This window comes from Protobothrops mucrosquamatus, unplaced genomic scaffold (assembly GCF_001527695.2).
Source record: "Protobothrops mucrosquamatus isolate PMUCROS unplaced genomic scaffold, P.Mucros_1.0 scaffold128, whole genome shotgun sequence".
Classification (NCBI taxonomy): Eukaryota; Metazoa; Chordata; class Lepidosauria; order Squamata; family Viperidae; genus Protobothrops; species Protobothrops mucrosquamatus.
In genome coordinates this window covers 280,864-307,607 of record NW_015386495.1, presented here as the reverse complement: position 1 = coordinate 307,607, position 26,744 = coordinate 280,864, and the positions used below count along the sequence as shown (strand labels likewise).

Below are 26,744 nucleotides of genomic sequence, written 5' to 3'. Positions count from 1 at the left end.
CTGTCGCGCATAGATGATGCTGCGGGGCACGGGCGGAGGGTGATCTGGGCTGCCTGGGTGATCTGTGGCGGGCCGTGGAGGTGATGGGTGGTCCAGCGGGCAGGGCGGAACGGGGACGGGGATGGGGGTGCGGTTTTGGGGCACTTGGTCTCTAAAAGGTTCGCCATCATTGGACTAGAGGTACATGGAAATGTGGAAATAACTTCCTTCCCCTTTTGTGACTTCTACTCATGAGCTTGCATTGGGTCTCTAATCTTTCTATCATATTAGTATGAGGAGTGATCCTAAAATTTGTTGTTTTCTCCTCCTCAGTCCTCTAGAGGCTTCTGCTGCCCTCTTGATGAGTTTGGAAAACTCTCCTCCAGCTCCTTTTGGTTTGGACTGCACTCAAGAGAACTGTTCCTCAGAATAGTCCTGACAATTCAATGAGGGATCATAAGGAAGGACCTAAAGAGCATTCTGTGTGTAAGTCAAGTCAGATTTTTAAGCTGCATAAAGTCAGGATAGGGAACATCCAAAGGAGGAAATATCAACATGCTAAATTGAACTTTGCTGTGAATGAACTGGGAAAGAAGCAACTTATTTTTAAAATGATAGGAACTTGCCAGCTATTAGGGGAAAAGTTGAAGGCTGGTGCAGTTCTCTTCAGCTGCGGTCCAAATCAGAGGAGCTCAAGGCTGGATAATGACTCAAACTAAAGAAGGAAAAAGGCTGTTGGATTGGATTGGCTACAACTTTATAGACCAGGCATGTCAAACTGCCAGCCCGCGGGCCGGATGCATCACTCCAAAACCGCGCCTACCCCATTGCTTGCAATGGGGAAAAAGTCATAATACGTCGCGTGACATTGCAAGTTTGACATGTTTGTTATAGACTATAAAGTAGGGTTAAAACGATTAGGGAAATAACCTTGAAAAGCTTTTTACTGAGTGATGATGGTTACAACACATTTTGTGACTTAGCTTAGGTGTGAACCCCATCGTAGTTTATGAGCTTTTGGCTTAGGTGTTAGATCACTTGGCTTTTTTAATAAGCTTATTAAAACAGACCTTAGGCTTAATACTACATGGTAAAGCAGACATACATGATGATAAGAAATAAAGGCGTTATCTTTAAATGAATCAAAGAAAGAAATGCACAACAGAGTGCTGAGGAGTCTATCACTCTAATATAAACTGTACCTAACCTAGACTGCTTTAATAAATACAAGTGTTATGTATATATGTAAATACAATATACTCTTTGGTGCCGTTTCCCTTGCCTTACTGATTAGTTTAAGGTTTGTACATTTTATTTTAAAATGTACTTTATGTGTTGAAAAGGATAAAAAGTAAAAGATATTGAGTGAGGTTCTAGAAAGTACATAATGATTTATCCTGGATGCTATTGTTGCAATGTATTCAATCTGTGTGATAATGCAAGCCAAGGAAAAATAATCTGGCCTAAGATAGCTCTTAAAATGTATCTGCTATCTACAAGCCTTTCTAATCTTAAATGTAATTACTACAGTGGACCTAAGCACTAGTTTTTAAAAACATGCCTTCTGTTTTAAAGGCCTTTTAATTTTAAATTAAAGTACTTCCTCATTGCCATATCCAAAGCTTCAGTGCACATTTCAACTCTAAAGAGTTCTGACAACTGTCAGACTTTAAACATCTGTGTGCATTGCTGTTATGCAGATGAACTGAAACTACATTTTTGAGTGTCACTCATGAGGATTGTCATTTGTCTTCAGTAAGAAACAAGAATCGGAAAATACATTACCATTCTTCACCTCCAATTAGCATCACTAGGTTATACATGAACTCAAACACTCCCTGTTCTGTTTTTTTGAAACTTAATTGTTTGGAAGTTTTCTGAAATCCTTTGAAAAGCTGCTTTCATTATCTGCTTGGCTCACAAGCAGCTATAACTGGCTAACCCCTATCTCATTTTCGCTTTCAAAACTGGGATGCCTAGGCTTGGATTTCTCAGCTTTGAAGGAATCAATTAGGGCTGTCATCAGGACTGAGAACAAAGAATCTTTAAATAGTCTTGAAGATGAGTTCTCTGATGTCCTTTCTTTTTTAAAAAAAAAATCAGATCAGAACAAATTAGTCATGGAACACTGCTGCTCTCTTTAGGCAAATCCTTCCTTTATGACTGCAGTTAAGGCAGCAAAATGAAGTAGAAACATAGTTTTCAGGGCAAGATGATGGCAGGAATGTAAGTCATAGTGCTTCTGTTGCCTCTAGTCATATTATACAGATCTTCTTTATGTTCACTTGGTTGTTGATTAAGAACTTGAAAACAATTAACCAGCCTGCCCCAGAAGGCTGGACATTTTCCAGATATTTGGACTTTAATTCTCAGGGTTTCCAAGCCAGAATTATCATTTCAAGAACTTTGGCAGTCAGAGCCCACCCAGCTGAAGAATGCACAGATTGAGAAGAACGGAAATACATACTGTACATGCATGCTTGAAATGCTTACAGACTTTATAGCTACAGTGCAGCTCACTGTAGACTTTCAATTCTCAGTGGAAAAACAGTGACAGTAGAGAACACTAGGATCTCAGTCAGTATGCGAAATATTCATTGTAAAAACAACAATGAATGAATGGGCTGCATAAAAACTACATCAAAAGATATATTTTGGGGGAAAGCAGATAATCATACTGAAAGTGGTACAGCCATCATGTAAAAAGTGACTAAATCCCACTGAGGTAGTAAAACCAGATAGAATGGCTATTTGCTAACATGCATATTCATTCATAAATGGGAAATTTTGATTAACTATCCTGGACTTGCATGTAGGTCTGCTTTTTTGTTTGTGTGTGCACACATTTTTAAGTCAGTGTTGATTTCTGGCGACTGCCTGGACTAGTCCATGCAGTTCCTTGGAAACATTTTTGGAAATGGTTTGCCATTGACTGCTTCCTATGGCTGAGTTAGTTGCTTCATGCCTAACATAGAATTAGAACTTGGGGTGCTCTGTTTTTTAGCCTAGTGCCTTAACCACTAAACCAAACCAATTCTTGAAAGTCCTTTGCACCTCCACCGAAATTTGGGCACCGCTGATGTAACCAAATTTAAGAATAATTAAATAGGTCTCCTATTCTTCTGTCTCTGCCGTTTTTTCTTTATCATTTTTTTTATTCACAATCATGTGAATAATAAGTTGGAAAAGTTTGAGAGACAACATATATTCTGGATCCCCGTCCTTTTCATATTCAGCCAACTGTCAATAAAAAAACAGCACTATTCTGTGCGACTTTGCTGCTGATTTTACTATGAATCATTTTAATTTTGTAATAAATTAATAAAGCTTATTTTTGTTTTATGTATGTTGGACAATTCAATATTCGATATTCAAATATTTTCCTATTTTAGTTACATTTGAGCTGAATTAACATGATTTTTAACATTGTGTTACAATAACATAGATTTGTTAAAAATGTATCCTGGATTATTGGAATATATTATAGTATTAAGAATTTATGACTTCTTTTTAACTGTCTAAAAATATAGCCAGCAGTGGATTGCTGATATTTGTCAATGCTTGATTTTTTTTAAGTCTTAGGATTTTAAAAGTAATTTGACATATTAATTTTTTTAACAAGGTTTTTTTTCCTTTCCTTTCTTTTCCTCTTTGTTTTTATTTCTAAAAAAAAAAAATTATATCCCTGCTACTGCATGGGTACAAATCAGTTATGAAATTGATATATTAAAATATATGAAGGAAGACAATCTGAAAATAAAGAACACTCATCTGAAAATGTGGTATAATTCACATATTTATCTAAAGTGGGGATTGGAACTAATGTTTTAAGATCCGAAGGCAACAGCTCAGCCATCCAGCCTTCTGACTCTCATTAGGAATGCTAAGGTGTTGCCACTAGAGTGGTGTGGATTGATTGATTGATTTTGCTTTTGAGTTTTTTCTTCTTTTAAAGGATGAGATTGAGGTCCAGAGCCCAAGAGTCAAATTGCTGACATGTCCCCTTTAAAATATTTCCAAAATCTGAAAAATGGCTGAAATATGTCACATTTTGATACCCAATCTACACTAAACATTTACATAATTTATTTTTATGTTATATGTTTAATATACATATTTACTGTGTCTTTATTGGCCAAAGAAGGGGGAAATGTATTTTTCTTCACCCCTTTTCACTTAGTTTATAGGTTTATTTATAGGTTTTTTTTGTTTTTTTAAACAAAGTAGATGCTAAAACAGGTATAAAATGGTCCTAACATTTGTATTTTTGTTTACTGTTGAAATATGTACTCAAGTATTACATTTTAATTTATAGTTCAGAATAATTCTTTCAAGATAATTGTCCAGGATATTCAAAAATACTCCTGTAAAAATGTATTACTATGAAATGTTTTTTTGTATAAAATCAAAAGAAATAACTTTAGTTTTCTCTTTTACTCCTCCCACCCCCCGATCATGCAGGCTATATTTGAAGTAATCTCTTCAGAACATTCATATCTGCTCAGTCTAGAAATTCTGATTCGGATGTTTAAGAATTCCAAAGAACTGAGTTCTACAATGACAAAAACAGAAAGCCATCATCTTTTCTCCAATATTGTAGATGTCTGTGAAGCAAGCAAGAAGTAAGTTTTAAACAGTCTTTATCACCAGAATTAGTGATTTGCCTCTGGTTGTTGCTTGCTTCCAGGAATTTTTAAATGCTTTCATGTTCATATTGTTGGCAAGTACATTGTTGCTACATTTCTTTAGACAATTCAGTTGAAGACAAATTTATAAAAGTGTGATCAAGTGGGTCAAATTTGTAGTGTCAAATTGTAAAGAAGTCAAGAACTAAATCAAAGGAGCTTTTAGCTATTTTACATCTGTTTTTTAAGACATAATAAAATCAATAGAGCTTAACCAAGCATGCTTGCTAGACTAAAGAATGTACATGGGAATGATTTTTTTAAAAAAATAATCTTAAAATTTGAAATCATATTATGTTGCCTATCTTTGCTATAAGATATACTATGACATTCATGGAATATGCTGAATATTTGTTACACAGATCCATTATAATAGATTTATATATGTGCTGTTTTAATCATTTGGCAGACAGTATAGTGCGTAGTACAAATACTGTTGAAAGCTTTGACAGATTTCTTCAAATAAGGCAGTTCTGGTTTAGAATCATATCTTTTCTGGTCTTAAACCAAACAGCTTTTGCCAAACCCTTAAGAGATGTGTGGGAATCATATGCATAAAAGATTAACTCATTAGTGGATACTATTGTAAGGTTGTGAATTTGATAAAAAAACTATTGATTTTAATGTTGCAGGATATTTTGATGATTCTTTAATTTGTGATCTAAATTATGTTTGTAAATTCAAACAGATTTCTAGTCATGTTTGGACTAGTTTATATAATTATCCCTTTCTTTGTAGATAATATGGCAGATAGTCTGTTTAAGCTGAAAAACTAAATGTTCTTATTAAAGAGTAAGTCTTATTGAGTACAGTTATATTTATTTCTGAATAACCATGCATTTAAATATATTAAGTAGCTTTTATTTCTAGGAGCAATTTTCCCCCCAGAAAAATTGAATATAGTAATGCACTGGATATTTTCATGGATAATTACAAGGGTAATCCTACTGTTAAGAAAAATGACTTCTACTATTTGCAGAAATATTTTATGAGTAGAGTTGCATCTATATGTTTATTTTTATAACAACCTAAGTTTTGTGGGAGTACATTTCTCAGAAATCTAGTTATCATGGCAAGGAATTCAAGTTATTCCTGTTTTTACTCTTCCATTCTTCGTTTGGCCTTCTTCACTTCAAATTTCCGCCAAATTCTAATCCAGCACTTTGGGCATAGTTCCAGAATTTCTGTTTGGTTGGTGTTGTTTTCTACCGGATGACATTTTGATATTTGAATATCTATAGAAGAGAATATTTGCAGTTCAGGGTTGAACTGTGGGGTCTTTGGTGCTCCCTGGGCTTGGTAGCTTTCTTGCAGACAATTCATTACCAAACCTAGTATGCAGATGATGTATACACACATACACAGACGACAAATATTTTTCTCTTGTTTTCTTAGAAGAATAGATCATAATCTTCTGGAATAGAGTCAAAGTTACTATTTATCTGTTACTGTTAGATTAGCTGTACTATGCCAGAGTCAAGGTAAGGAAATCAGAACTTAAGAAAGAAATCCTCTTACATAAGAAAATTATCATAGAGCAACAGTATAACCTTGGGCATTGCCTAATCCAAGAACTCTGAGTCACTTATAGCACTGTTTGCTTTCTCTTGGCTGAAAACTCATACATTTGATGTTTTTGTCATCTAAAACAGTTACATCATTGTGCTTTATCAACCTGTTGTTTTCTATTAAAAGTACAGAAGTTACTTTCTTTTTTGCTGTAACAGGGACATGTTCAAATCTTTAACATCCATAAAACTTTCATAAGTAACTGATTTGTTAATAAATAAATCAATAGGTGTTTCAGCCAGCACATATAAACTTTTTCATATATCTGGTGGGGTGTTTGTAGGAAGGGTGTTCATTCTCCCTTCCATCTCCCCCACCATCCTGCGAGAACCAGTGAAGTTTCTTAGATGAGAAGTGAAATGTCTTCTTCCTCAAAGGAAAAAAAAAAGCACCTTTGAGATATTGCAGTTTATTTCTGTATAAGATATGTCACATAGGGATGTAATCATAAAACGTTTATGCCACTGAATAGAGATGTCCATGGACATCTTTTCCCACACACAGGAAGACCTTTTTATTAATGTATTTATAGCTATTTAGTACTTTGATTATGTGGTAGTCTTTCTGTGAAACAGATTTTCTTAATATAATATTATGGGCTTAAGAAGTTTGTATTTTGAGACTGGCACTCTTGTTTCTGCAATGCATTCAGTTTCTTTTCATTCATAACTTGTTTTCCCAATTCCAAATACATCAAGCAGTATGAGAAACCAAAGCCAGATTGTCTCTAGCAGAAAGCTGTACAGATCTGCTTGAAGATATTCCCTTACTATGCTTGCATAGGTCTTCAGGTTAAGAATAAGTGTAAATTTACGACAACTATTATATTAATGTATGCAGCACCTTCCTTGCTTTCATGAAGCAACTCTTAACTACCGTAGAAATAGGTTTATTAAGTTAATGTAGTTGTGTCAGTTGGGGCATTATTTCAGAGATATTTCCTTACCAGATTCCTCATGTCTTTAACAATGACAGAGCTTCTAATATATTGCCTTCACTGGAAAAGTTCTTAAAAATTCAGGAAGGTACTTAGAATTGTATCCGTCTTGAATGTAACCCATGTAAATCTGTATAGCAGTCAAAGATTAATAGTTGACAACAAGAAATTTTTTATGACATTAAGATAAAGATGTTTTATAACATTTGTCAACTTTCAGTTTTATGGGAATCATGAGTTTTGGAGTTTGGATGCATTCTGTACGTTAGTCCATTTGAGGTGTTTTAGTTCAATGCACTGTTTCATCCAGTTAAAAGTTGTGGGAATTTTTAGTAAATTAGAGATAGACTATACATTCATTTCTACTAAGTATGTTTGGTTATCGGTCAAAAGTTTACTTCTGAATTAGAATGAAGCATATTTAATCCAAAACAACCGTTTCTTCTCATATTTTATCCATCTTTATACGCTGTCTGTCTGGCTCATACTAGAAATAAAAATCAAGTTTTGAAAAAGCCTGTTTAGAAATTTACTTGTTAATATAATAACACAATGTAGACATAGTTCATTGAATGTGGATATGTTCAAGACTAAGTATGTGTCTAGCATTATCTGGCAACCAAGGTGAAATAATATTTTAGTTATTGAGGACTAATAAAAGTTTCAGTTGATTAGTAAATTGTACAGCTTATATGTTACATTAAAGTTGCTTTGAAATGAGATGGGAAGCAAATAAATGTAATAAATGAAATAAATAAAAGAGGAAAAAATTCTGAAGTGATTTAACTTGGTCTGATGTTTTTACATCGCTAAAACGTAGCATGTAGTGTGTAGACTTTTTATATCCACTGTAGGCACAAAGATAAAGCATTTGTCTTGCTGGCGAGCGAAAGTAATCACCATCCATCTGGCATTGTAGAGAATAAAACATTTAGGAACTACTACTTTATGTAACACTGCTGGTCACCAGAAGTATGTAAACTCCCATTTCAGTCTCATGTGTTTTAAATGAGGAATAAAAGAACCTAATTTAATTCAAACATTCATTTTTCTAAAAGAAATGTGTTTCCATTCAGTTTCTTCCAGTTGTTTGTTGAGTAGCCTGTAAAATATGTTCACTTATCTTTTGAATGCAGTCTTCGCTGTAGTCAATTTATTATTCACTTTCCATCCAGAGAGACAAATCTCAAAAGTTATTTTTTCCTGCCAGTAAGGAAAAAAAAAGAGTGTTAAATGTTTTTCAGAAAGTTAGGTCAAGGTTCTACTTTTGTGAATAGTTGCACAAAGTATGCAAGGACAGGCATACTTGCAATTGTTTGGGTGGAAAGACAGTTAAGGATCTTTTGCTTTTAGATAACAAATTATGATTAAATGTGTTATTCAAAAATATTCTGTTCATTTCAGGTTCTTCACAGAGCTTGAAGAAAGGCATCAGAGCAACATCTTCATAGATGATATTAGTGATATTGTAGAAAAGCATACTACATCAACTTTTGATCCTTATATAAAATATTGCACTAATGAAGTCTATCAACAGCGGACACTTCAGAAACTGTTGTAAGTAATGAGAACTACTATTGTATTACTGGAATTGTTTGGAGAAAATGATGTTGTGAATTATGTATAATTGTGTTTTTTGAAAAATAAATATTTCAGCCATACTACGTAATTGTGGAATACAGTAAAGTGAGATTTTGATTTTGGTTAAGCGATTCCCCCAAGGTTAATTTATTTCAACATATTTCTAAATTGTCCTTTTATCTACAGGCATGATGGCTGAAGTATGAATATAATTATAGGTAAAACTAAAAACATTGTTTCAATCACAATTGTTATTAAAATGTTTTGGTTAATTTTCTATTAAAAAATCTTACTGAAAAGATTTTCTCATTAGCACTGGACCTATTCTAGAAAAAAATAGATTTTTTGTGAGATAACCTTGTATAGATAACATATAGTTGTAGCTTCATAATAATTGTGTTTTTACAGGTGAAAGAGCCTCTGTGATAACTAATCAGCAGTTTCTTTGAGTTGAAAAACCATAGGCAACAGTTTTATAACTAGCCTGGATACTACCACATCTTAATAGAAGATTTGTGGGACAGTCTTATGAATTTTGGACAAAACCTTAATTTATGAGGTGTGATTGTTGGTATTAGTTTTTATGTATTCAAGAAAGCTATTGGCAAACAATTTTTTTCAGACAAAAACAATGTTATTTATAAAATTGTTGCTATTTTGGACAGAGCTACCAATCCATCCTTCAAGGAAGTATTATCGCGGATTGAATCTCAAGAAGAGTGTAGGAATTTACCAATGATATCCTTCCTCATTCTCCCAATGCAAAGGGTTACCCGGCTTCCACTGCTGATGGATGTAAGAGGAGCTGATTTTTAATTATCTGTTCTGTTTATGATTGTGTTTATATATGTAATTCTGCTGTTATAATTTATAATTATGTAACCATTTAGTTGCTTATCCATCATATAAACTGCTGAATTGTCATAATTTCAGCAATTCAGAATTGGTCCAGTAATTTAGAATTGGGAAATGTTTTTGCGGACAAGTAAACATTCTGCTAGAGTGGCTCCTGTGGGATTATAAGACTCTACATAAAGTACGATTTCATCCCTTGTCCTTTCATGCTGGACACTGCTGTTTTAATTTCAGAAGGTTATATTTTGCAGTGCTGCAACAATTCTTATAAAAGTTAGAAGAATTTTAGGCTTAAGAATGTGGAAAACTATTTTTTAAAGCTTTATGGGCTAAAACACAAGGTGGTCATACTTAAACCAATTGCCACAATGCCACAGTACCTTTTAATATTTATTTGGTTTATATGCCTGACCTTCTCACTTGCATATGACTCAGGGTGGCATGTACAATTAAATCTAACAATAATAAAATTCAATCATTAAAACCAATTGAAACAGTTAAAAACTATAATAATAAAAAGTCAAGGGGGAGTGCTGTCTAAACTAGCCAGTTTGGTCTAGTGGTTAAAGTACCAAGCTATAAACAGGGAGACCATGAGTCCTAATCCAGCCTTGTCATGAAAGCCAGCTGGGTCATTCTCTTTCAGCCCAACCAGTTGTGGGGAAAATAGGAAGAAGATGTGTTGGATAAGTTTGCCACCTTGAGCTATTTGTCAAAACAAAGGTGGGATACAAATTTATCAGATTTTGTATTGTACAGATAAGTTATAGCTTCATTTAACAATTAAAAAACAATTAATAAAAAAGCTATATTCATAAATAAAACACAATAGAATTTCAGTGGTGAGAATGAGTGGTCAGGACCACCCAATGAGCTTTGTCAGCAAGAGTTTTGAATCTTCTGCTACCATAACTTGGTATGCTAAATTATGTATTAGTACATAATTGCTGTCTTTTGGCCTGCAATTTAACAGTAATGGCTCTTTTTATCCCATTAAGGCTCTAAAAACAACATATTACCAGGAACAGTTTTATAGCATTTTGGCTTCTCACAAAAAAACTCTTAACTCCCTTGTCATTAGAAATATATCAGTGTGAGATGTTTGCTTTGTTTTCTTTTGTTTTCACAGCTTGCTCATAAAAGTAAGTTGATAAAATGTTGATTTAATGGTCAGACCATTTTTATTACGTTCCTTAAAAAGAGAAAATGTTAATTTGCATCTTGTTCTGGATCTAACTATCTAATATTCAATATGCAGATTTTTAATACCTTGTTAAAATTGAACTGGAGAGGTAGGCAGACAGAGACATTTGTACTTGAAAGTAAAAAAAAAGAAAAGAATGAAAGATGGGGTTACCAACTCATTATATTAAATATTAAAGTGAAATCTAGATATTTCCTGGGAGAAAAAACATTTCAGAGCAAGATGTTTTGGTGGTATAGAAGATAGAATATTTTGATTCACCAGAATGTAAATATTTGCATAAAATTCATGATAGAGATTTGCAGATACAAGTATCCTATACATTCCCCTCTCACTAATTAAAAAAAAATACACATCTCTAAATTGGCGAATTTTTTATTTCAGACAATTTGCCAGAAAACACAGAAAGATTTGCCAAAATACGAAGTTTGCAAAAGGGCTTTAAAAGCAGTAAGCAAGGTATGTTTAGATTCTCTGTATGGAATACTATGTGTTTATTGCTGAAATTATTTTGTGCATGTTTAGAAGTCAGAATTCCGTATATAATTTCTTCAAAATCTACTAAATATTTTTACAACCATAGTTGAGCCCCGGATGTCCATTGTTAGGCAAGACAGATGCTAAGTAAGTTTTGCCCAATTTTTACAACCTTTCTTGCCACAGTTGTTAAGGGAATTACTGCAGTTGTCAAGTTAATAAAATGGTTATTAAGTGAATCCGGATTCGCCATTGAGTTTGCTTGTCAGAAGGTCGCAAAAGGTGATCAGATGACTCCGGGACACTGCAGATAACTCCGGGACACTGCAACCGTCCAAAATATATGCCAGGTGCCAAGTGTCCAAATTTTGATCATGTGATTGTGGGGAATGCTTGTGTTGTGTTGTGTTGCAATGCTTGTAAGTGTTAAAACCAGTCGTAAGTCTTTTTTTTTTTTAGTACTATAGTAATTTCAAACAGTCACTAAATGAATGGTTGTAAGTTAAGGACTACCTATATCAGAATTTCACTGGGCAAATCTGCCTTTTGGGGGGTAAAAGTTTGATTCAGCAAAATTATTCATTGTCTCTAGGAAAATGATGATAGTAAGAAGAAGGAAGAGCTTCCCAGACTATTAACTAACCTACTGGCTTAGCAAAATGAATTATGTTGTTCAGTTATAGTACAGTCAGCTTTATTTCCATAAGTTATAAGTGATATAGGTGTTTCCCATCCTAGTGTTCTATTACATCTTATGACCTTCTGTGATAAATTGGGCTGAGACATAAAAACCAACAGAAGTTAACAGGTGACTTTCATTACTGAATATCATTTAAACATGGATCTCCTTGTCCTTATTCAACTTCCTCTATTGTAACTACATTGATCCTCATTATCAGAGATACTGATTCTGCTTAATGCAGTTGCATAGTAGCTTCTGCGCATTTATACTAGCATCAAATATATTGTCTCTTTTGCAGTTGTTTTCTCCATTACAGCAGCTTTAAACATTTTTAAAAAATGTTCTGCACTCTGAATTTAATTTTCTCTGTGGGGTGAGCTAAAATATATGCAGCTGAAGTGTCTGAATTTGGCTCAATAGCCCATGAGTCATCCAAGATTGGTCAGCTGCAAACTGTTGAATACAGTATGCCATTTTCTATAATTTATTTAGCACTCGGTTTTATGTTTGTCAAATCTTTATAAATATATGTTGGCTGATCATCAAAATAATCTGATGCAGATAAAATAGTGTCAGAATGTATTAATGTTTATTAAACTAAGTTCACACTTAGAACACATTCAACAAGAAATCTCTCGTACGTATTGATTCTCAATTAATTTCCTTTAAGGAACATCCTAAAATTATGTACTGATCATATGAGCTGGAATTTAGGATTAACTAACTATCATCTACCACACATTTGTAGCAGAATTTTGTTGCAAGCTAAATATGGGGCCAATTCTTCGTTTAGCTTAGCACTCTCTGAGCCGTCTGTATTTCTAGAGATCCATAGAATGTTGAAGGAAGGAAGAGAAAAATGGCACTGTTGATAGGTTGATTGCCATTGGGGATGGTGGGCTTTATATTTTCGGCTGCTAATTTTTGCAGCCTAATGTGTAAAAGAAAGAACTCCCCCTCTTTTGTCAAAGGACAATTGAAATGTCATAGCTTGGATTTCTGTAATTAAGCACAAGTAATTCCTCTCCATTGCAATCAGCAATCATTGAGAATCTTAAAAAAAAAGGAAATAAAATTGGTTTCTGGCTAAAAATGGAGAATGAATCTCCTCCAAATCTCCAAGACAAATAAAATGAGCTTTTCTTCCCAAACCTGGCAATTTGCCAGACAGATGTTTATCACTGGCAAGAAAATTAACATTTAGTGATACTGCTTTCAGTGAACACTTGTAAAATATTATAGATATGGTGTAAAATTATATAGGGATGCAGTGCTAACTTTCACCCATGCTAGGTAGAGAGAATAACATCCATATACATCACAGGACCCAAGTTGCATTAAGAACTCTTAATAAAACTCAGTTTATTAGAAGTAAAAATTATATTCTCCTTAAGACCCAGTAATTTTTGTTGCAAATTATTCCTGATAATAACTGTTGACATTTTTCATAAAATATATAGAAATAGAAAGGGGAACAATATAAAAACTGTTCATTCAAGAATGATTATTGATGATCTGTTTCTCCATGCTGATATTGCATGTTATATAATGTAATCAGCATTGTAACAGTTCTAAAAAAAGTGGTGCATTTTACATACTGTTCAGATCAGGAAAGAAGTCAAAATAGCATTCTCTTGACTGGTACTGTTACTCTATATGGAAGTCACTAAATTATCAATTGATAAGTCTGATTTTATCTTTGGTTCATAAAAAGTGCTTCTAATGGCTTGCTAACAAATACTTTCCAGAAAAAAATATGCCTCATGGGTTTTTAAAAAATGCCTTTATCTTCATTTTTTCCAAATTACTCATTATTTGCACTGAAATTCATTGCTACTGAAAAAAGAAAATACTTTAATATGCCTCCTACACATAGAATAGCTAGAAATAGAAATTGAAATGTAACTGCATTGTATCTAAGTAACTCCAGATGAATTTTTTCTCAGAAAGAATATGGTTTTTTTTTATGTTTCTCATTTTTTTTGGGAGGGGGGGGTTCCAAAGTTTTTGGGAAATATGAGACTTTCCCAAAAGTATCCTCCAAAAAGTTGGGTAAGGCTGCTATTGGTATAGTAGTTTTACCTTGATGGCAATTAGAAAAAAGTTTTTTTCAAGCATCCTCTGGTGTTCCTTTTCATTAATGATATATTTGGGAAATGGATTTAATGATACAGATTGGAAATAAATAGAATCAGCATTTTGTGTTATTATAATTCTTGAAGTTGACGTTTGCAATAGGAAGAAAAAAGAACAAAGGGAAAGCTTTAAAAACTTTTCAGTTCTTTGGCACTGAAATCCTGCAGGAAAATAACAAGTCTTACATTAATTTTTAAAAGTAGGTCAGTAGTAATACAAAAATGTTATTGCGATTTTACAGTTGAAAGTCTATAGACTAGAGTATCTCAGCTTTTAGTCACTTAGTCAAGAGGAGATCAGAATTCCAGAAGGACTTTAAGAATGAGGGTGCAACCTGGTCATATTAAATATCGATGTATGAAGAAATGCTGAGATGTCTGATTTGGGGCCCTGGCTGTTTTCAAGGCTGGTGCTGTTGTCTGCTTATGTTTTTATTGTTGTTTCTATGAATCACCCAGAAACATATGGGCTGCCATATATGCCTTGTAAATAAATATTCATTTGTGGGAGGACTGAACATAAATTAGCAGTCTAACAATAGAGAAAAAAAGTACAGTGCAAACATACATCAAAGAAACAATCAAAATAAAAAAATGAAATCAGCAAAATAACCATCATGTGGCTCACAACCTCACTACCATTAAAAGCAGATGGGAGAGAGCAACATAGGGCTGTGAGATTGACAACCAGCAGTAGCGTCCTTGATTCATACCTGGAAACTGGCAGGCAATCAATGCAGTTCCCTAAGAAGAGAAGTCAATCTGGTACACCAAATACATCCATAACTGCCTGGGGAATTGCAGCTGTAGCTTCTAAAATGTCTGAATGCATCACAGTTGTTCAAGGGGGGAAATAACTAGGATATGAGTTGCTATAAGAAGGTATAGATAGCCATCTACTGTGTCCTTGGATATGTGCCTGTATATTAGAAAGGGCTGTCAAGAAAACCCAAAACCAAGAAATCATGTCTTTATGAGTTGGGATACTAAGGAAATGTAAACAGTGCCCTTTTTTTAAAACAAAAAATGGATGTAGCATTCTTATATTGTTTGTAGAAAAGGCTAGTTCATTCAAAGGTAGCTGTACATTAAAAATCTTTTTCTGATTCCTTATTGTTATGTACCTCAGAAAGATGGGACGTTGTACAGAAAAAAAGTAAACTTTTAATACTGAGTGCAAATGTGTTAGGTGAAATAGATTTTTTTTCCCCAGTTGGTTCGTCTGTGCAATGAAGGTGCTCGAAAAATGGAGAGGACAGAAATGATGTATACCATCAACTCCCAGTTGGAATTTAAAATCAAGGTAGAAAATTTCCTTCCCTGCATTTTTATGCAGACTTCTAACTTTTTGCTTTGTTTTAATGCTGAATTTTCTGAGTGAGAATAAGCTGTGTTTATTTTTCTTATGATGAAATAGGGATTATTCAGTTGATGTTTTGGAAAATAACAAAAATATTTCCTGAAAGCAATAATGCGTAAAGATTAAAGCACAGTTCATATTTTTGGTTAGTGAATGCCAGTTGTTGTTTTTCCCCCCCTTGCATTCAGAACTATAGAAAGAACACCATTTATTGTTAAAATGTCTGTTCGGAAAATCCAGAGAAAATATTAAATTGCAGTTTTCTTACATTGTAGCCCTTTCCACTAGTTTCTTCTTCACGATGGTTAGTGAAACGGGGTGAATTGGCAGCATTTGTTGAAGATACTGGGATTTTTTCTAAAAGGACTTCCAAGCAACAAGTATACTTCTTCCTCTTTAATGATGTCCTCATTATCACAAAAAAGAAAAGGTAGGAACCATACTGGACACATTTTTTTTACAGTGAAATGGTAGAATTATGCCTGTCTTTTTTTTATTCTGCCTTAAAAAGAAACATATTATTACTTTCTATTTCTCTTATTTAAACTTTTGACAATTCAGTTGACTTTTAATCAATTGCCTTTTTGTGAGAGTATGATGAATATTTATTTGCCATGTTAACAGTTGTTGTTTTTTTAAAAAAAGTTCTACTTAGATTACTCTCATTCATACATGGAAAAATCAGTTCTGATTATGGAATATTGTCTTTTCTCCCATTTTTTAAAAAACCATTGTAACTAGTTTCTTGAAAAAGAAGACTAATAAAGGGAGAAGAATTTTCATCTGATTATCATACATGCTGATATTCATTTTTATTAGGCTGGTCATTTTTCCCAGAGTTTATGCTCAGCTCTTCATTTGAGATTCTGTTAAGGAGCAATATGAGGTACTGAACCTGTAATCTTATGGATTGATGATGACATTCAGAATTGAGTAAAAGAAAAATACGTTACAAAATGATCTTGTAGTTAAGAAGGACATTGTACGTTGGCTTAAAATTGCTTGTATATTATAAGAAGACTTTCCGAATGCTTTACATACCAGCTAGGTCATTAAATGAATTACCTGGAACTTTTCTAATCATCAAGCATGCTGAAAGGCATCCAAGTAATGAGACTTTTTCAAGTCCAAATAGCTATAAGTAGCTAATTTTATATACTTATTTTTTTCATATTAGACAAAATCATATGGGTTGTTACACTTTATTTGAGTGCTTCCTAAGAATAAGTTGTGACCAAAGGTGGATCCTGTTGGGTTGAGAAGTAGAGTTGTGAAAAAGTTCCCAGAGGATTGAGTAATTTTTAATTTTACAAATACTTGAAAATTACTACTTCATGATAATAATCACTTAAATATGACTTTCCCCAGACTCTCTAGAAAACTTTGGAAGCAGTGAAAGGTACTTAATTCTGACTGGTTCAGCTCACATTGCAGAATTTGCCCAGCATATTGTGGGAGATGTTTAGCCTTGGAGAGCCCTTGACCAGCAGTGAATGAGAGGTCTTTCTATCGTTATTGCATTTGTCTCTTGATGTTCCTTTTAGAATAGTCCAAAATTCATGATTTCTAGAACAGATTATTCCAGGGATTTCTGGAATAGTCTGTTCCCTCTGAAGTATGTCATTCCACGGACAGATTTGACAGTTTTCAGTTTTAAATCCTCTGGTTTGAATTATTTCATTATGGTCCAGCCCTGAAACAGGTCTATGTTGTCCAGAACATATCTTGGGCACCTTAACCTGCTTTCAGTTCTGAAAAAATGTCTTCCAGAAACCATCCTAGAATAGCATGATCCAAAGAGATTAGGCATGATCTGAAATTTTTCAGAATGTTCTTTGATCAAATTAGCATGTTTTGTACACCTCCACCAGTTTTGAAGCACATGGAGGCCAAGTGGGATCCTTGTCTTCTAAAACTAGATGAATATGTTGCTTTTTTTTCTGCTTCTGTATTAAAATCTTCAGTGCTTTACGAAATAACTTTGAAGGGCTTCTTCTTGTTCTTCAGTGAATACTGTATTGTTGTTAGGCTGTACTGCCTTAAAATACAGCATATGTGATTTGATTAATTCCAATGTATTTTCCTCTCTTATATACAATTAAATATTTCTCTTTTTGACCTGTTGAATTATTTTTACAACAAATCAGATTACTCTGAAGCTTCATTAATAGAAACACAGATAATTGTCAGAGTAGTATGCTCACATTTTAAGAAGACCTGGCTATTTTTTTTTAATTCTGTGGTTATTACATATTCTTACATGGTATACAGTCCCCTTAGGATATCACTGAAATTCTTTCTCCATCTAATGGTTTGTCAGCTCTTGAGATAATCCTGGAGTGGAATGCAGCTGGACGTCTTAAATATGAAGCCAGCCAAAGGTCACAAGCTCTTTGGAATGTTACCTGTGCACAGTTTCTGGATAAAATGGAACTTGTGCTACACATAGAAGAAAAATATTCAAAACAATAACACCTGTTTGTAATTAGATTACTGCTTGAGTTTCTTTAAAGTTGCAGAGCTTTGCAGAGCATTAAAATCAACAAAAAATAGTGATGCTAATATGGAAAGGAAAAAAATAGTGATGCTAATATGGAAGGAAAAAAAGAAATATATATATTTTTGTATGGGAAATTACATTCGCTGCATTTCTTGGCATGCTAGCAAATTTTACGTGGAAACTAAAGCAATAGTTTACTAGCAAGCAGATCCCTAATTTTTCTACCTCTACATTTTTCTGTATAAAGCCAGCCTGATTGCATTTCCATTTTCATACATCTGCTAACCATCTTCTCCAGCAATACATTGTTTATTGAGATGTGAAGGAATTGGCATTACTCGTAAAGACTCATTATACATTGTAAACAAATTAAGCTCTCTCATTCTAGTGCATTCAAAAAATAATTGCTTTACAAACTCCAGAATATCAATTGTTTATATAAAAAAATTATCTGTATGAATTTTCAGTTGGATCCTGTAGACGGTGATGGAACGAATGTAATATATTTACCAATGTTGAAAGTTGGGGAGAATTATGTGTTTAATGTTTCAAAATCAGCTAAACATTACGCACACACTGTTATACACTTCTTCTTCTTTTCAGTAAGGATTGAGATGGAATCCAAACTGAATGACTCGAGTTTTAGTTCCCACTAAATTAGTTTATTTCCTAAGGGAATTCATTCAGGCAGGAACAAGCATTGTGGAAGTTATGCATATTCTTCATCAAATTTGTATTCCCGTGTGATTGGTAATTTTTCATTAATAATGTTTTCTGCTGTAAAAAGCCTATTTATTTATTTACTGAATAGAAAAGGTTCCCTTTCTGAGTTCTGCCAAAAAAAAGTTGGCTTCTTGAGGAGGAGGCAGATCAATACCTCTTTAAGACCGCTCCCTCAAGGATGAATTCACCACTGCCAGAATCCATCCACACATCACCCCAAGGGTGGACTTGGCCAGAAAGGAAGGGGATGGATCTAAAGGGCAGAAGGGCAAGATCACAGTCATGGTGACCCCACACAACGCAAAGTTAGGAATATTTAAATTAAATACAAGAATGCATAAGTTTAAATATGGAATAGAGTTTTTCTAGAGGACCCAGTATTATCTTGTTACCTTGATGATTAGATCCTTCATGAATGGTTTCTTTCTTGTATTTCCTCATTTGCTGAACAGCTGAAAATGTCTGAAAAATTAGGCACCGTGGACTGTTCTGTAGACCGTTTGTTGCACACCTGACATGTTTAGCATTGATCTGAATCTAAACTCCCTTTGACTCTTGTCTCTTTTGGCTCCTTGTATTGACAGTGACGAGAGCTACAATGTTACAGATTACTCCTTAAGGGATCAGTTACTAGTGGAGCAGTGTGACAACGAAGAGCAGAATTCCTCTCCAGTAAAAAGCAGCACACCAATGCTTTACTCTCGGCAGAGTGCTGCCAATCACCTCTTCAGATTAACTGTCCTAAGTAACCATGCAGGAGAGAAGATTGAACTGCTTTTGGGAACTGAAACTCAGTAAGTAAATGTCACTCAGTAAGTAAATTTCTTCTATTTGCTTTTCAAATCTGGGATTCTGGAACAAGACTTTTCCATCCATTGCATAGAAATATATTTTTCTGCTTCCGTTCATCTTTATTGTGAAAATACATAATAATAACATACTTTAAATTATCAATTTGCTTATTTTTTTGTTAATAACTATCATAGGATTACAGATTTTTGAGGCAATACATATTATCAAGTTAATTAGAATGAACAGAATAACAGAGTTGGAAAGGAACCATGGAGGTCTTCTAGTCCAACCTCCTGCTCAGGCTGGAATTCCTGTACCATTGCAGACAAATGGTTGTCCAATCTCTTTTTAAAAGCTTCCAGTGTTGGAGAACCCACAACCTCTGGAGACAAGTTGTTCCACTGATTAATCGTTCTAACTGTCAGGAAATTTCTCCTTAGTTCTAGATTGGTTCTCTTCTTGCTTAGTTTCCATCCATTGCTTCTTGTTTTGCCTTCAGATGTTTTGAAGAATAGGTTGACCTTCTCTTTTTGTGGCAGCCCCTTAGATATTGGAACACTGCTGTCACATCATCCCTAGTCCTTCTTTTTATTAAACTATATGTTCCCAATTCCTGCAACCATTCTTCATATGCTTTAGCCTCCAGCAGCCCCGTGATCTTTTTTGTTGCTTTTCTCTGCATTTTCTAGAGTCTCCACATCTTTTTTATATCATGGCAATTGATATAAACACATGTATTGTATCCAGGCCCATAATTGTCTTTGTTGCTCTTCTCTGCACTCTTTCTCGAGTCTCCACATCTTTTTTATATTGTCATGATTGCAACATATTTTTGATTTGAGACTTTGAGATGCCAAGAGAGTCTTTGCTAATTTTGCCTAAGGGAAAAGTATATACTGTATATATATTGTAAAGGCATCACAGTGCTATTTGTTTCTTTATTATATTTATTATAATCATTATTTGTTAAAAAAAAGTCATATAAAATCTCTCTTTATATTTTCAAATTTTGTTGTTTCTCTAAAAGGTTCAGCTTAAACATTGCATTCTTTTCATACACATTCATTTCCTAAGAAATAGGCATTATAATTCAGATATTAACTCCAGACTGCAGTGAAGCTATGGAAACTATCTTGTTGAATTCTATATAGCCTGGAAAAGGGAGATAATAAAAGAAGCTGCTCTGCCTTGTTTGGCTAGACTACATTCATCCTGAGACAGCAACAACAAGAAGCATTTTGTTTTTAACGGTTCTGATTCCATAAAAAAAAAAAATCCATTTTGTGGAATGGCCTTGGCATCAGAGTAGCTTTTTGAAAACTAAAAGTCTAAATCTGTTTCTGGAATCCAGAAAGCAAAAGAGCGTGTATGTGCATAAAAGTCCGTACATTTTTGCCCAGTAGTGTTAGGACATTTCTTCCATCTCAAAAATTAAAATGAACCATGAAGCATTGCATTGTGAGATACAGATACACACAGAGAGAAACATACATTCTTATAGGATGGCTTTAGCTCTAGCTGATTAATATTGCAGTGTTATTAGATTAACATGCCAGAATGGCCCATGTGAATTCAGCTAATTTCAAAATTGGCATAACTAAATCTTTTCTATCACAGTTCAGCCTTTTAAAATCTAATTATCATGACTTCTTCATTGGAAGAAATGAGGTTTTCTTCTAATATTGCTTAGATGTCTGTGCTGTATTTCAAATGATATGACAAAAATCATTAGCATAAGTGTAGTTACCTATTTTCTGGTGTCTTAAAACTTAATAAATAGTGATGCATACAGATATTTTTATTATATTTTTTCAATCAGGCTTAATTCAATTTCTTTTATTAAAATCACTGTTTAATATATCATAGTTTTTTCTTCATGTAATGAAACTCAAGTGATTTTATTTTTCTGAGCTGATCCATGGAGGCCCCTCTGTTTTAGGAAATGTCCTGCATGTATTACAAACCAACCACCTACAAAACATAATCACTTTTTGGGGGGTTAGCAAGCAACTATAATTCCCTGGGATATATTTTCTTACTGCATTAGCAGTGTGTTGTGAATAAATAACAATGTCTTTTTACATAGAAAATGTTGCTTTGTTTAATACCAAAGCATAATTTTAAAAATGTTGTAGTGAAGATACTTGAGGGAGATTACATTGGTCAATTTATTCTGTCATAGAACCAGGGAGAATAACTTAGGTCTTCAGTAGCTCCTGGAACATCAACAGGGTGGGAACTATCTGTGTCTCTGAAGAGATGTTATTCCAGAAATCAGACATTGCAATAGGGAAGACATGCTTCCTAAAGCGCCATGAGAACATCTTCACTAATTACTGGTTTGCTTTCTGGTGGGATACAAGGTGCTGATTGTTACCTGCAGGTTACTTAAAGAACCGCCTATCTACCATAACATCTGCCTGCCTAATTTGATCCCGCAGGTGGGGTGCGCAGGTTCCTTCAATTAAAGCCAAGTCATGTATTGGGGCTCTGGAAAGGCACCTTCTCTGTAGCAGTACCTACCTTCTAAAACGAGATCCTCCCACCCCAGAGATATGGATGGCCCCTACCGTGCTGTTATTTAGGAGAGCTATGAACACTTGGCCCCTCTATCAAGGCCTTTGGTGAGGAAGAATGAGACTCCCACTTCATTGAGCTTGACATCTTTTATCTTTACCTTTTACTGATTTCATTGAAACTTCTTTGTTGATTGTTTTGTGCCACCCAGAATCATCAAGTGTCAGGTGGCATGCAAATTTAGTTAATCATCACCTCCAGATTTAAAAGGCTTTCACATCTGCAGCCATTCTGCCTTCCTAGACAGCAACCTACACCTTCTCCCAATGCAGATCCTAATCACCTCTACTGAGTCACTTCTTTGGCCTGGGGTAAAGTTGAATGCAGGTAACATCAGCAAAGAGATAGTAACTTTACTACATGCTAATGAATTACCTCCCAGAGCATCTGAGAGTTTAACTTCTCCTGTCCCTGCCAACTAATACTGGCCACTTAAGGACCAGAAGAAGTAGACAATGTGAGCTGTCCACTCCCAAGTCTCCTGGACAGTTCATAAAGATATTTATGGTATTTGAAAGTCAAAGAGAGATCCATAAAGGTTAGGAGGATCACCCTCTTCTGTCCTAATCTTATCAGTGCAATGTTTTAAATTCTAGTTAATACAGGTCTAAATAATCTGTTTTCTCTCATGTCACTTTAAAAGGGAAGCTTGGACACTAGACAATCTTTTAAAATATGTGTAATATAAATGTATCCATGCAATGAAAAAGAGGGAGATAATTAAATATTGATGATGTTTCCCCCCTTCTTTAGGAATGAGAGAGCCCGCTGGATTACTGCACTTGGACAAAGCAATGATAGAAGAACCAAGGACAGGACAAGTAAGGAAGGAATGAGAAAATTACTTAGGGTTGCAATGTGAACTTCAGTGACCATTGATAAAAATTAAACCTAACTAGGTTTCTGGTGCTTCCCCCCCCCAGCCCATATTTATCTGTCTGCTTTGAATAATAAGTAGGCAGCAGAGACTCTATAAAGTATTTGATTTCCTTTGATTTTTTTTTCCTTTTAGTTTTCATGAGAGATTGAATAAGACTTAAGAACATTTCAAGGATGCCCCCTACTGGTCTATAGCTTTGGATGTAATTGATAGTTAATGATTTACATGAACATTTTTGATCTTGCTTCTTTCTGTATGCTGTCTGATTCTCCTGTATTTGCAGAAAAGATCAAGAATTTTTCATTTGAAGAGTTTGGAAACTGCGTGCAGAAAAATTTAAGTCACACTGAATATGTTTATAATTGCTTCATCTTTAAAGTGAATTCCTGAGCTTTTGAAATTCACCATACATTATGACTCAATAAATAATGTTCTTTCTCCATCAGCATTGACTCAGGTAGAAGTTATCAGGTCTTACACTGCCAAGCAACCTGATGAATTATCCCTCCAGGCTGCTGATGTAGTTCTTGTTGATCAAAAAGTCCAAGATGGTAAGTTGTTTAGTGGCTGTAAAACCCTTTTAAATGCAAAGCTCTTTAGCATTTGTGCTATAGAAAATAATAATGTTACTCTCTGTCATTTATTCTTATAGAGTTAGGATATCTTTATTGAAATGTAATATGTAAGAACGAGTTTTACTTGTTTGAGATATTAATTTGTGTTTCATTCTACTGCATAAGTAAAATGTGGATTATTTCAACATAAATACCTTCTTTGGGCATTTTTTCCAAGTATGTGGGAAAGCCATAGATGGAATAAAAGTACATACAAATTTTCTCAAATAGAAACATTTAATTTGAAAACATCTTTCTGAAGGCCTTTCTGAAAATCATTTTTGTAAGCTATATGAGTATTAACATAATACCACACTTAATCTTTTACTTACACTTTCAGTAAAATCTGCAGTACTTTCTATAAAAATGTCACGAACGTATCTAACCATGTAATTTTATCTAACCAGGCTTGGTGGGATGTCCAGAAAAGTCACCTGATAGAAAGCCTCAGAAATAGATTGGATGTTTCTAAGTAACCACAAAAAGGGAATGCAAAGTATACTGTAGGTTTAATGATTAATCTTAAAGAACGTTAACCTTTGCAAATTCAAATTAATGCTTACTTTCATTGATAGTACATGAAAGAAAATAAATGTTCTTTTCCCCCAATACTTTTGGGATCGATAGTATTTGGAATGTGTGCTTTTGGTAAGGCTGTATGCATTGCTGTTCAGAAAGTTAATAACAGAGCACTTTCTGTATTTCACAACTGTTAGTTAATGGTTATCCTTTAGATAGTAGCTAAAATAATACAGGTGGACCTTGCTTTAATGTCTGTTCAGTGATCGTTACAAGTTATGACAGAGGACAATTGGTCCTCAAAGTTCTGGCCATTGTAATACTTCTGTGCTCACATGATCAAAATGAGCGCCCCCTGGGTTCACTCAAATTTATTTTTTAATTAAATTTATATGCAGTCCATTTCACTGTTAAGTAACTCTAGGTGGCTTACAACAGCATAAAACAACCATATTGAATAATTAAATGTTAAAAACGTTGAAAATATTTACAACTACGTTTTGGTCACCCGCCTATCCACGACTGCCAGTTGCTCCAATGCCCTGCCCTGGCTGTCACTGCTGCACTTAACAGAGTAGTCTCTGTTGTCTAAGGCCTTCTTTTATGCCTCATTATTTTGCACCTGTTTAAGAATTGCACTGCTATGCCACTGCCATGGCATTTATCAGTGCTTATCTGGTTTCATTCTGTACAAGCTGATGGTTCCTAACCAGTGTAAGACAAAATATAGTATTTGGAGCTTTTTTAATTTAAGTCCAGAGGCCAAAGAAGTTTAAGTCTTTGATAAAGGAATCCAAGGGGGATCAGGTTTATCATAATATGATATCAGCATATCCATTAAATTTCTCTCTGCTTGGGAATGCAAAGCCATTGCTTCCCTTATCCACTGATACAAAAAAAGGTTCTGTCTCCTTTCTCCAAAGGAAGACATTAACTAGACAGATAGTGAGAGGTAAAGACATTGTTATACGTAGCTCCTGGTGATTATGCTACATTTATTTTTCTATTTTTCTATGGTGCAGGTAAAGTAGAGCTGATGCAGCAGAACTTGTAAATGCATAGTAGCTAGTTTTGGGGCTCAAGGAGTGCAAGCTCCTTATCCTATTTTAGTAAATCATTGAGTATCATTAATTACAGGAGGGTGTATTAATACACAAAGATTTATTAGATTAATAATCTTTGAGAACCCAGTTGCATATATTAAATGGAATATTAAACTCAGTAGAGCTCCATTAAATGGGCTCTGACAGGTTTCGTTATCCTTATGCCTTTTAATGTGTTTAATCCCTTTTGCATTTCATCGCAGGTTGGTATGAAGGAGAGCGATTGCGTGATGGAGAAAGAGGTTGGTTTCCAATGGAATGTGCTAAGGAGATCACATGTCAAGCCACAATTGACAAAAATATGGAAAGAATGGGACGTTTGCTAGGCCTAGAAACTAATGTATGAAAACTAATATATACATGTATTCTAGAATTTGCACTAAAGTCAATGGCATTTTGGTCCCCTCCATTTTATGTTGGTAGCAGAACAGATATATGAAGATAGATTTTTAAGAATGGAAGAAATTAACCTAATTCAAGGCAAATGAGGGTTCTTCTGAATCAATTTCTACACAATAAACTTTGTTTTTAAACTCTTATAAAAATAAATGTTGATTTATTGATAGCATATGTTGATAGCATTCCTATTTACAGTATTTACAAGATATTCCTGTATCTTATATCTAATATACGTTTGTTCCAAAAGTTAGTTCTGTAGTCCATTCATTTCACCTTCTATTTTAATTTAATAAACCGTTTTCATTCCTTTACTCTCACAATCAACATTTTGAATTGAATCAGGCTTCTATTATGTGTGCAATTGCTATGGTGCACATGATTGAGCTATTTGTATATTTTGAGGTAGAAAGGCTGTTGAGACCCATGAACATTGACTATCACTCTTCCAAATGATTTCAGTTGAACTGAAACACAATTGATTTCATAGCATATACTGTGATACCTGGATTAATTGGGGAAATACGATGAATGAAGACACAGAGACTACAACCATGGCAAAGACCAAGGAACAGTAAGTAGATTGGTTCCACTATCCAGTCTCCAGATAAGGAGAAGATGGAAAATTGCCCACACATGTTCCTCATGAGACTTCAAGACAGCAGTCTTCGTGGGTTTGAGTGCCAGGAAACAGTGTAATCATCCATCTTGCTTGGAACTATGATAGAACCTTTTGAAGGACACTTAAGTTCAAAACCTCACTTTCTAATTACATTTGCAGATTGCCTATTAGCCATCTTAAATCTATTAAGATTGAAAAGTCTTCATTGGGCGAATTTATATTCTTAAATTACAGTTCTTAATTACAAGCTTAAAGACTTAAAAATTTGAAATAAACGGCAAAAAACTAAAGATTTTAGTCTAAGAAAGTTATAAATGGATTAAGGACAGATCATTTTGGAATATTTATTTTTACTATGGAATTTTGGAATTAACTATAAAAAATAAACAACTTATGGGAAATAAACTTGGCTTTCATGAAAATTTCATGTGATAACAAAGAGTAAGTGATGATTTTAGAAATTGGACAGTACAAGGAACTAAAGATTTTAAGCAAAAACAAAAAAATACAAGTACTGTCAGTACTGAGACTTATAAAATAATGCAAAACACAAC

General features: G+C 34.2%; 1 protein-coding gene across 2 annotated transcripts in view; it reads left to right on the top strand.

Moving 5' to 3' along the window:
- The window catches only part of ARHGEF26 (Rho guanine nucleotide exchange factor 26), a 43,033-nt gene extending 16,533 nt beyond the window's left edge, over positions 1 to 26,500 (top strand). Inside the window, exons 5-14 of one of the 2 annotated variants that reach the window (XM_015813018.1) lie at positions 4,441 to 4,601; positions 8,575 to 8,727; positions 9,417 to 9,546; positions 11,195 to 11,269; positions 15,318 to 15,407; positions 15,740 to 15,894; positions 19,272 to 19,481; positions 22,810 to 22,877; positions 23,383 to 23,487; positions 25,376 to 26,500. In XM_015813018.1, the coding sequence (XP_015668504.1) occupies positions 4,441 to 4,601; positions 8,575 to 8,727; positions 9,417 to 9,546; positions 11,195 to 11,269; positions 15,318 to 15,407; positions 15,740 to 15,894; positions 19,272 to 19,481; positions 22,810 to 22,877; positions 23,383 to 23,487; positions 25,376 to 25,518 (1,290 nt within the window). In that variant the 3' untranslated portion in view covers positions 25,519 to 26,500. The remainder of the gene's footprint in view (positions 1 to 4,440; positions 4,602 to 8,574; positions 8,728 to 9,416; positions 9,547 to 11,194; positions 11,270 to 15,317; positions 15,408 to 15,739; positions 15,895 to 19,271; positions 19,482 to 22,809; positions 22,878 to 23,382; positions 23,488 to 25,375) is intronic. The other variant, XM_015813017.1, reaches the window with a different exon arrangement.
- The last annotated feature ends 244 nt before the right edge of the window (positions 26,501 to 26,744 follow it).